The following is a 12,074-nucleotide window of genomic DNA, read 5'->3' on the forward strand; positions in this document are numbered from 1 at the left end:
ATCACCATTGTTTTTGTTTTGTAGGTCTAAAGCATATGACAAGGCAAATAAAATGCATAATCAGAAATTAAGCAACGGGAGAGGTAAACAGAGGTATCAAATCATCACTGAAATCCAACACACAGTGTTGTCATAGAAACAAGCACTGAAATGCCACATTGCAATCATGTAATTTGATATTGTGTTTGTCTGCTGGTTAATGTCCTCCAATCTCTCTCAGTCGTCTGTATTGAGGGATCAGGGGCAATATTCTGATCTGTTATCCCTCGGCGGAAAAAAAGCACATGAGCTTCAAATAGAGAACCCCAGTATATCGAGATCTCGCTGTCATTTTTTGGCATTTTCAGGAGAACATTTGGTAAAGGCCATAGGGGGTTATTAGATGAATGCTTTCTGTGTAATGAGAGCTCTGGCTTAATAACATTAGCTTGGATCACAGATGAAAAGTACTGTCTATAAAGCTTACGCTGACTGAAAGTCTCTCTTGCACTCGGCAGCGCTCATGCTTTAAAGTGCCTGCACAAAACAACAGCCAAAGACAGGAAGTACATGCCTCAGCTTCAAACTGCTGGGCGTGTTTCAAAATAGTTTCATTTTCCCCATGTGGTTTTGCTTCCTGATCAATGAAACAGCGTAAATCAGGAGCCCGCTCTCCAAGAGCAAATTTGGAGGGCTTTTTTAAATGAATGCCTCAATGATGGAAATGAAAAATCATAAGCATTTGTGCACTTTATGCTTGATATGCTTCAAAAAGTTCATAAAGAGATCACACAATGAATCCATATGAATTGAGCGGTTTAGTACAAATTTTCTGAAGAGACACAATCACTTTATATGATGACCAGATTGAATTTAGGCTTTTATTCACATATAAACATGCATCAACTCACACATCAGTTGTGGTAAACGGAAGCTCAAGCATGTTCACTTGACGTGCGAGAACCAATGAGGTTGATTCTCGTGTTACGCATTACGTTTGAGCTTCCTCAAGAACCAATGAGGATTGTTCTTGTGTTACGCATCACGTTTGAGCTTCAGCAAGAACCAATGAGGTTCATTCTCACGTTACGCAGAACGTTTGAGCTTCCTCAAGAACCAATGAGGTTCATTTTCGTGTTACGCATCACTTTTGAGCTTCAGGAAGAACCAATGAGGTTCATTCTCATCTTACGTATCACGTTTGAGCTTCTGCAAGAACCAATGAGGTTCATTCTTGTGTTACACATCACGTTTGAGCTCCTGCAAGAACAAATGAGGTTTGTTCACTTGTGATGCAGCACGTTTGAGCTTCTGCAAGAACCAATGAGTATTGTTCTTGTGTTACGCAGCACGTTTGAGTTTCTGCAATAACCAATGAGGTTAATTCTCGTGTTACGCATCACGTTTGAGCTTCAGGAAGAACCAATGAGGTTCATTCTTGTGTTACACATCACGTTTGAGCTCCTGCAAGAACAAATGAGGTTTGTTCACTTGTGATGCAGCACGTTTGAGCTTCAGCAAGAACCAATGAGGTTCATTCTCGTGTTACGCATCACGTTTGAGCTTCAACAAGAACCAATGAGGTTCATTCTCAGGTTACGCAGCACGTTTGAGATTCTGCAAGAACCAATGAGGTTCATTCTTGTGTTACGCATCACGTTTGAGCTTCTGCAAGAACCAATGAGGTTCATTCTCAGGTTAAGCAGCACGTTTGAGATTCTGCAAGAACCAATGAGGTTCATTCTTGTGTTACTCATCACGTTTGAGCTTCCTCAAGAACCAATGAGGTTAATTCTTGTGTTACGCATCACGTTTGAGCTTCCTCAAGAACCAATGAGGTTAATTCTTGTGTTACGCATCACGTTTGAGCTTCAGCAAGAACCAATGAGGTTCATTCTCAGGTTACGCAGCACGTTTGAGCTTCAGGAAGAACCAATGAGGTTCATTCTCATCTTACGTATCACGTTTGAGCATCTACAAGAACCAATGAGGTTCATTCTTGTGTTACACATCACGTTTGAGCTCCTGCAAGAACAAATGAGGTTTGTTCACTTGTGATGCAGCACGTTTGAGCTTCAGCAAGAACCAATGAGGTTCATTCTTGTGTTATGCATCACGTTTGAGCTTCTGCAAGAACCAATGAGGTTCATTCTCGTGTTACGCATCACGTTTGAGCTTCAACAAGAACCAATGAGGTTCATTCTCAGGTTACGCAGCACGTTTGAGATTCTGCAAGAACCAATGAGGTTCATTCTTGTGTTACGCATCACGTTTGAGCTTCTGCAAGAACCAATGAGGTTCATTCTCAGGTTAAGCAGCACGTTTGAGATTCTGCAAGAACCAATGAGGTTCATTCTTGTGTTACTCATCACGTTTGAGCTTCCTCAAGAACCAATGAGGTTAATTCTTGTGTTACGCATCACGTTTGAGCTTCCTCAAGAACCAATGAGGTTAATTCTTGTGTTACGCATCACGTTTGAGCTTCAGCAAGAACCAATGAGGTTCATTCTCAGGTTACGCAGCACGTTTGAGCTTCAGCAAGAACCAATGAGGTTCATTCTCAGGTTACGCAGCACGTTTGAGCTTCTGCAAGAACCAATGAAGTTTGTTCTCACGCGTCAATCAGGTTCGTTTGAGCATCTGTTTATGTTCGCCGATCAATGTTTATATGTGAATCAAAGCCTAAATTAAATCTGTTCATCATATAAAGCGATCGAGCCTCTTCTAATTTTGGACTAAACCGCTCAATTAATATGGATTAGTTTTTTGATCTCTTTATGAACTTTTTGAAGCGTCAAAGTGTCAGTTGCATAGCTGTCAATGGAGGGACAGAAAGCTCTCAGATATCATCCAAAATATCTTAATTTGTGTTCTGAAGATGAACAAAACTTTTTGGAACAACATGAGGGTGAGTAATTAATGATAGAATTTTCATTTTTTGGAGAAAAAATACCCAAAGAGAAAAGCTACACATGCCTAGGGTTTCACTGAAATCTGATATGCAAATCAAATCCTCCTAAAAAGTCATATGGTTATCTTCTTAGTGTAATGATGCAGATGGTAGTTTTGAGTATCATTTACTTGGACATTTGCTAACTGTCCACAAGACTGACAGATGCCCTACTTTAGGTGGTCACAACAGTCAGCCGGAGTCCATTACCAACACAGCTGTTACACATGAGTTTCTGGCAGAACTGACATTACCCCCTTTTTCCCCCCTTTATTTGGACTGCTATATTGTTGTAGCCCTATTTGCTTGTGTAATTATTACAGTAGGGTACAACAGAGCTAAAGGTCCGCCCACAATATGCTTATTTTTGGTTCTGATGTTTATAACAATCAAAAATATGTTCTTTTACTGAATACTGATGGAGCAGCACAATATTTGTGAAAAGCTTTAAAAAGCATTTAAATGGGATTTTTTGCTATAGTGGACTTGTTTAATGTTGCAACAAAGGGACTTTTTTTTTTTTTTTACCTCAAATACTATCCCTTGATTTATAGGCCTGGTTTCACAGACAGGGTTTAGATTAAACCAGGATTTGACCTTAGTTCAATTAGGACATTTAAGTAGCTTTTATAAATGTTCTTTAGAAAAAATCACTGGTGTGCATCTTGAGACAAAACAATGGCAATGATATATTTAAAGATAATATCATAGCACGTTGGTTTCAGTTAAAACAGCTCAAACATGCATTAGTCTGGGACTAGGCTTAAGCTTGTGAAACCGGGGATAGATAGTTACTGAAAAACTATGGATTTAATCGCCTTGAACAAACCTGGAAACCGTAAGCAATTCCAGTAGCTCAAACAATAAAGCAATGCCAATTATGAATGCAATGAATTTTAAAATATATGTGATAATTTGTGTGATTCTCATAAACTACTTATAGTATCTGGAACATTTACTTGGATCAAATGACCTCAAAGGCAAACGTTTGTCATTGAAGCAACGGACGAGGTTAGGTCACTTTGTTGTTGTGCATGCGTGCATAGTGGCAAATGAGTGTTTGGTGGAAGAATCCATATATTTCTGAAAATGCCACTTTCTTGTTGTGTGAGCTTGCGTAATTGCATTGTAATTGTGCATCACGTGTTTGTATTAATGTACAACACAGAAACATAACTATAAATAACCAAATTAGGAGAGAGAACAAATGTTTACAGTCTGTATGTTTTCTCTATGTCGTGCTCTCATCGAGATAAACACGATAAATAATAAACTGCTTGCTAATATGACTTTGAGCTCGAGACACACAGGAAGTAAACATGAGTAGCGTACAATCACCATGGAAACGGAGGCAAACACAGCTCAGCGCTGCTCACCTGTAGGGGTCTCGGGCTGAATGGGCGTCCATGTTACCCGCGTTGCCGTGAGAACCACGTCGTGGCTCTTTTTCCCGATTTGGAAGATTCCTCTCACAATCGGTTCGTCCGGCCTATATTTCGTTTCTTTTCGCTCCTGGTCGTCGTCATCGGTGCACAACTGAGGGGCCGAGACGGAGCGTATCTCGCTTTGCTGCTCTTTTCGCTTTTTCTTTTTTATCTTAACTCGCTTTCCCGTCCCGCGAGGAGGAGACGCCGGTTGCGTCTCGCGCAACTCTTCCTGACTCTCCGACCACGCGTTGAGGACGTTTATCGATTTACACGGGGATTCGAACATAATTTGAATGTGTGCGGGGCAAACTCGCCTTTGTGTACTAATTTACCGGCTCGGGCGCGCTCCCGGTCGCTAGGCTCCTGAGGAAGTTCCTCGTCTCCATTCACCTCTCGAGCGCGCGCGCCCGCCCGCCGGACTTTCTTAACCGAGCACGCGCGCTGCCCTCACACACATATGGTCTATTATTACTATTTCAACAAATCATTCCAAAATGTGCAGTTATATGAAATAACGACAAGCCGTTTTAACATGTAGTAATGTTAGTAACAAAATGTTATGAATAGTTAATGAATAGTTAGCCTACTAGACAATGAAAAATATAATATTCACTTTTGGAAAAGCTACTTGAAAAGTAAAAAATATATATATACTTATTAGTAAAAGGAGTTAGAATACATGAGCCTAGCTACTTACGTTATACACGAATAGCTGATATTTGAATATGTCCCTACATACCTAAACGTCAAAAGTCTTTATTGCGTTAGTTATTAGGGATCTTAAACTGCACTGCAAATGGATATTAGTTCGTTTGTAGAAAATAAACGACGGCTTGCAATAGAGAAGTGAACACAAATCTTTTCATTTTGTCAGACATTAATGACACTCAGATTAAAATTGTTTAATGTCAACAAATCTGCCTCAGACATGCACGCCTGAATTTCTTTTCATATGTTTTATGACTATAGGCCTGGATTATTTGGTGTGCTAAACAATTAGCCATCATACTAGGTGAACGGGTGTGGAAAAGTCTTCCTCAGGCAGCACCTTGGACAGTTCCTGGATCTGGCCAAAGCTTCTGAGTCCCAGTGGACGTTTCTCCTTCTGTGCCAGCTGATTTTATAAATGTTTTGTCTAAATGCAACAGTCTCTATGGTAGGCTATAAAGTCGAATGAATTAAAACAAATTTAAAAGAAGGACGTTAGTCGTGATTTCCATATTGTTCTACAGCCTTCAAAAATCTTTCACCCAGCGCACGTGCCTATTTTACAGGAATTCACATGATTTTATATTTTATTTTAGTTTTATCTGTAAATAATTTCATCCTCATCGGCATAAGATGTATTTTTGTGTGGGGGTATTTTAATAACTCCCTTTTATAGCTACTTTCTTGTCTTCATTGTAGTCTATATTTTGCGTGAGTAGCCTAACAACTTGGACTATAATAATGGATAATAATATATTTTAAAAAGATAAAAGATAAAAAGATTTAGTTTGCACGACAGGGACGAAAAGTTGTGGATTAGACGACTCGAGGACAAATTAATTTACACTAATGTATGGTGTGAAGTATTTAGAGATACACTGTGTAGAAGTTTCAAATATTTTTGTAGATGAAAACCTCTTCTATACGAATGTGAATATCTGCGTAAAGGCGATGATTAAACTCTCCGCCGATTTGAATGCTTATTACGCGGGATGCCTTATTTTGAGGAGACTTTTACCCCTATCTGGTTTTAAATAAACCTGGGTGATGTCACAATTTTGGAGGTGCATTTATATCGTGCTGGTTTAATATTTATTTTGGCTGCAGGCTATGCATTCAGGTAAGAAACACCCTTATTGCGCACTAAAGGAGCAAATCGATACAGCATTTTAAGATTATGTTAAAGCCTACCGACGTCCTGTAGGGCAGAATATGATGTGTTTAATAATATTCAAGGGTATACATTCATGACCTTGAGTTTTCATATTAATATATCTAACAGATTGTTTTCTCTTTTTTAACCTATACAGCATTTATTGTGTTTCTTGCTAGTAATCAGATTAGGACAAGTATGTGTGTTAATAAAATAAAAAGCACAATATGGTAAATCGTTATTCTAGAGGGGTGGGCGTGGTGCGTGCATTTTACATAAATGATTGTAATAATGTTAAATTCAAAACCATCTGTTTTATTTCTTAAACCTCCATCGTGAACCGATACACACATACAACAGTCTCAAGAATCACTTTTAAATCAACCTCTTTTTGGTCGCACCTTCGTTGTTTGTTCTTTCGTCACAGCCAATACAAATTCCAGTCGAAAACACCCGAATAGTTTGAGCAGACTAATTCAGTCCATTATTTATTTTCCATCTTAGAAAGACAGGCCTCTCGATCAGCTTTTACACAGGGTGAGTTTAAAAGGTGATAGTCAAGCTTTTATGTACAACACTGAGACTCTAACACCGAATTTTTTTTCCTCCCCATTACTCAAGCAAGTCGAAATTCCACAAAGGATCACTGATTGAACATGACATTAACGGGATTCAGAGGATGGGATTTGTGCAACTCTGCATGATTTTTACAGTAATTCATTGCTAAGGCAACATTACAGATTTTGAAGCACTTGCCTGCTGGTTATTACTAGAATGAGTACTGTTTTATATAAACACAGGAGATAAATCAGTTTTATAAAACATTAACATGGGGGTTGCATGGAATGATGCAAGGATTTGACTTTATAAAAATTAACAATTCTATACAAAATCACAACAAAATAATTCAGTATGGGATAGATAAGTAGTAAAATGTAATAGGTTGAAAAATATATCAATCTCTATTCATTTCTATAATTGGCCCAGTATTAGATTAAAAATTGCATAGTTTCCAAATTATTGCTTGTGATTTTGTAGCATGGATAATTAACACATTCTGAAGAAGGTCACGCCTATTCCCACCTGTGTGTGTGACCGCAACGTAGAAGCGCTATAGAATACAATACATAAGGTGAACGAGAATCAACGAATTCTCTTTTCTCCTAAAGGCAGTAACAACAATAAATACGTACATAAGATTAAGCATATAATGTTGTTGCTCTTTTTGCATCAGCCATAACAGAATACCGTGTCGAGCAGTCTCACAAATGTCCATTAGAATCACGAGTCGTGAAATATCGCGTTCAGCTGGGCGTTCATGACCCGCTCGTGGTGAGAGTGCCCGTCGTACGACATAATGTTCTCCATCGGTATATCACAGCGCTGCGTAGAGCCCGCGTAAAGAGACGCGTGTCCCTGCCCGCCGGCCAAGCCCGCCGCCTGATAGTGCATGGTAAAGGCGTAGTTCTTCTCGAATTCCGAAGAACCCTCGTGTTTGAAGGAAAAGTTCCCGTTGACGCTCAAAGGTGGGCTAAGGGGCCCGTCAAACGAGGGGCTGGTGCAGTCTGTAAGCGCGGTGTCAAAGAACGGCTCCAGCGCGCTCCCGTACGCGTGCGGCTTGACGTGAAAGATGTGAGAGCTGTCCATTGTACCGTACGGAGGGCTGGGAAGACCGGGCGTCTGGTAGGAGTAGGGAAGAGCGGAAAAGGAAGCACTTGCTGTTTGCATATGAGGGGCCATCTCCTGGCTCTGCTCGGGCAGAAAAGTTCTGGGGTTCAGCTGGAGGCATCCTGCGACCAAATTGGTCGTCGGCTGGGACAAGCCCTTGCACAAGGCCTGCACAAACGACATCAAATCCGGGCTCTTGCCCGACCTCAGGATTTCCGAAAGAGCCCAAATGTAGTTTTTGGCCAGTCGGAGCGTTTCGATCTTGGAGAGCTTCTGCGTTTTGGAGTAGCACGGCACAACTTTGCGCAGGCTCTCGAGCGCATCGTTGAGACCGTGCATGCGGTTCCTCTCCCGGGCGTTCGCCTTCATGCGCCTCATTTTGAACCTTTGCAGACGTGCCTTTGTCATCTTCTTCTTCTTGGGCCCTCGTCTTTTCGGCTTGGTGTCATCTCCGTCTTCTTCCTCCTCCTCTTCCTCCTCGTCATCCTCATCTTCGAGTCGGTTGAGTCCCACATCGTCGTCGTCGTCGTCGTCGTCCTCCATGTCCTTGTGCATGGGATCGTTGGTCTTGTCCATGTCTCGCTCGTCTTGGGAGCTGCTGTGACACTTGTCGGTCCAGTTTGTGCTGGTTTGAGACTCCAGCATCATGCTTTCCTCAGTGTAAGACTTCGTCATGTTGGAACTCTGCAAATGATATAACATTTAAATATTCATTCATATTTTTTTCTCAGTATTGTCTTTCATAAAAGAGTCATGCGACACTTAAAGTATATGAAATGCACTGAGCACCTCCAAAATGCAACAACACGTCACCTGTAGATGAATCATAGCTGCTTATGCTTTATGCAGCTTTATTATGTAACCGTGTTTCCTAATCAGATAGAGCCCTTGCTGGTGCACATTTTGAAATAAAGAATGAAGGAATTTAGGATTGTGCTCCCTACAGTATGATGCATAGTTTGTGTATAGTTTTAAGAAAACTATAAGAAGTCTTTTATTAAGCACAAACTAGCCTACTTTCTGGCCCTTTATAAGAACAAGATTTTTTGCTAAATCTCTGAACCATTGAAAAATTGAAAAATTAGTTTGATTGTTTGAAGTAAATTGGTATTGCCTTTTTGCTTAACGCGACTGAACAAGATATATCCTAACTTATTCCTAAAAACAAATATTGTACCGTATATCAGATAGACGTTTAGAAATTTAGAATGTATTCATTAGTCCCTTTCGTGTATGAATGCACTTTATGTAACAGCAATCATTCATTCCTTTTATTTAAACTTTTACTCTATTTTCCTCAACAGAAATTAAATTCAAAGTAATGAACTTATCCGTGCAGGTTGGCACTTCTTCGCCAATTTAAAGTAGCAAAGAACAAATTTCAGTTATAGTGGCTTGATTTTTTTCTTCTTGTTTCAATATATAGGCTATGCTTTATCATAATATGCATCAATACATGCCCTGAAATGTCCGTTACAACAACGCAATCATCTTCATCATTAGAATGATTTCGAGCTGATTGTTGAAATAGTTCATCACAAGTGAGTAAAATACAGAAGAGAGAAACATCACATACCTAGGATTTGTTGAATGTCTTGTTATGATAGTTTCATGCCCCTCGTGGTGTGGGAAGTCCTGCGGATTGAAGTGGATTGAATGTGGCTGCGCCGATGTGATGCTCCGGTTATATAGCGGTGCTGCTGATGCTGGAAGATGCGAGTGGATGTCTGTCTGCGGCTGCCTCTACAGTCCCACCCTGCGCCCGTGATTGGCATCTGGCCCCGCCCCTTCCCCCGGCACGCGCCATATGGCCGACTACGTCAGGAAAACGGCCTCAAGCGTCACGTGATCTCTTCCATTTGTATTCGCCAGAGCTCCGTATTCCGTCCCTTTGTGGCCGAAAGAAAGTGGCCATCTGTCGCCAGTTAGAGACTCCGTGGACCTGTTTGTACCCGCAGGATGGATTAACCCTTTCAAGCGTGGGACACATTCAATCACGACCGACTCTTTCTCTAGCCACATCCCGTTGTCTTAATGCGGACAATTCTTTATGCGTGTCCATAAATTAGCTCATAATCACCGAGTAGTTTTTTGTCACTAATTATCAGCGCTGTCTAAAAGAGTGGGACAAATAACCCTAAGCCTAAATTATTATTATTATTGTTATAATTGTGTTATTATAGTTAGTCCTGCCTAGGCTATTTAAAAATAGCCTAAAACAATCGAATTAGGAAAAGTTATAACATTCACGGTTTTGTGGTTTGTCCGGGAGATTTGTTTGTCGCTAATCTTTTACAGATATCTCGTGCTATTGAATAAACAGTAATTGCAAAGTCTGGCTCGAGACCCCGGTAATGAGTCCCCCTCTTTTCAACGCTGGTCGTTCGGCACGCGAGTCGCACGCGCACTGACAAAAAGCCTGTTTCACGGCTCACTAACCTGATCCAACGTCCGAAATCTGCTGTTTTCTATTCAATTTAATATCATCGCCCTTCCAACCCCCTAAAAAAAAAAGATAGACCAACGCGATGACCGTTGAAAAGGCGAGTAGGCTATATAAATGAGGGAATAACTAATGGCATTTAAACACATGGAGCGTGCATTTGTGCAAATTAGACATTTTTTCTGGAATTATTTAATATCAACAGGAAAACATCTGACAAGTAGCCTAACACAACTTTCGATCTAATCATGCATTAAATAAATAATGACTTTAGTTTTGGGATAGGATAGTTTTAATGTCCAATGTATCCAGACATTGCTCAACTTCATAAGAGCATATATAGCTATTAAAGATTTTTGCAGGTTTCACGGAATTTTTTCTTCTCGGTATAGGCTAGTGCAATTATTTTTGTTCTATCTAAGTGTGAGTTGAGCGTTTCGGCTATATCCGCATGCTGTTTGTTCATGCGTGCAAAATATTTCATTTCCATTGTTTGCTTATCTGTGCTTATCTCTCCCGACATCTGTTAATGGCCCACCGCAGACATTTGATAACCAGGTAACCGTGAATTGTCCACGGACACTCAGGGGCTCTGAGTGCTGCTAATCTTTCTCATAAAAATCGACAAGTTTGTGCTGGTCAAAGGTCCGATAGGAAGCCGTCTGTTTGCGTGTGTGTATCTCACCGTTGCCATGCAAACCAAGAGACGTGAGGAGAGTGATTTCAGCACCACTGACAGCAACTCAGTGTCACTTTTAGTTCATGCTTCACTTCTGCCTTTCTCATTTCTTCAGCGTCCCACACATTGACACTCTTTATTTTATGTGGTGGTGTTATATTAGTCCATAAATTACAGGCATATAAAAATATACAGGCTCATGATGATGTCATATTACATTGAAAGACATTGCACTGATTTGCTCTGGCGTAATACTGGAACGAGAAAATAAAGAGCTACAGTTAAATAATATTTTTTGGGGTTATAGCTATTTATTAGTATTTCAGGCATTTTTATGACTTTAAGGGTTGATAATCTAATTGAGTTCGTCTCACGCCCATAACAACTATCTCAAAGTAATTGTTTCAGCTTTCGTGGTTACTGACACGTTGTGTGTTTGAAAAACGTAGGCTAATAATAAAAAAAAAAAATCATAATTCTAAGTACCGATACCAAAGGAACAGAAGTAGGTCGCTTAAGCTTTCTTTAACATTAAGATGTTCCTCTCCCTCCCAACACAACACAATATGAGGTCATACCAATGATATTTATTAATTATATGACCTTTAACACCCTCTGCTTGAACCAACAGAGCTTTCCTCCGACTGAAACAGTGAATCTCTCTCAGCTTGAATGGCTCTCCCGACTGAATAAATCCCTATCTCCTATTTCACTGCGAGTTTCGTTGCTCTAATTACTTATGCAAAAATGCAGATTTGTATTAATTAGTTTGTCCGCTGATTAGTTCTGTGGTATTTTGGCGCAATAAATCATGCAGAGGCACTCATTTTGGCTGGTGACCCATCTGCGCGGCTCTGTGGATGCGGGGTTTCTGTAGTTCAAGGGCTGGTTTGGGTTGCAGGTAAGGCCACCTGCTGCATATGGGGCCAGGGCGGCCTCGAGAGGCCGTCGACATCATTTCCAACGGATGACTCTTTTAATTCAGACTCATTTAACAATAAAATAAACGGGTAATAAGGGTAAATAATTTCCATTACCAAGTCGTTAAAATTATATAGAGTAATAAA

At 40.3% G+C, this 12,074-nt stretch overlaps 2 protein-coding genes across 2 annotated transcripts in view; both read right to left on the reverse strand.

Moving 5' to 3' along the window:
* The window catches only part of cerkl (CERK like autophagy regulator), a 98,554-nt gene extending 93,782 nt beyond the window's left edge, over nt 1–4,772 (reverse strand). Inside the window, exon 1 of the mRNA XM_079821094.1 lies at nt 4,306–4,772. Within this exon, the coding sequence (XP_079677220.1) occupies nt 4,306–4,642 (337 nt within the window). The 5' untranslated portion in view covers nt 4,643–4,772. The remainder of the gene's footprint in view (nt 1–4,305) is intronic.
* A 1,592-nt stretch (nt 4,773–6,364) lies between these two features.
* neurod1 (neuronal differentiation 1) lies at nt 6,365–9,805 on the reverse strand. Its single transcript, XM_079821339.1, has 2 exons — nt 9,462–9,805; nt 6,365–8,569 (listed from the first exon to the last, which is right to left on the reverse strand). The coding sequence occupies exon 2, from the start codon at nt 8,558–8,560 to the stop codon at nt 7,499–7,501; it is 1,062 nt and encodes a 353-aa protein (XP_079677465.1). The 5' UTR covers nt 8,561–8,569; nt 9,462–9,805; the 3' UTR covers nt 6,365–7,498.
* Nucleotides 9,806–12,074: the final 2,269 nt, after the last annotated feature.

This window comes from Gobio gobio, assembly GCF_949357685.1.
Source record: "Gobio gobio genome assembly, chromosome: 7".
NCBI lineage: Eukaryota > Metazoa > Chordata > Actinopteri > Cypriniformes > Gobionidae > Gobio > Gobio gobio.

Coding starts and splice junctions, on each gene's coding strand:
- neurod1 (XM_079821339.1), bottom strand. CDS start 8,560: ATGACGAAGTCTTACACTGAGGAAAGCATGATGCTGGAGTCTCAAACC.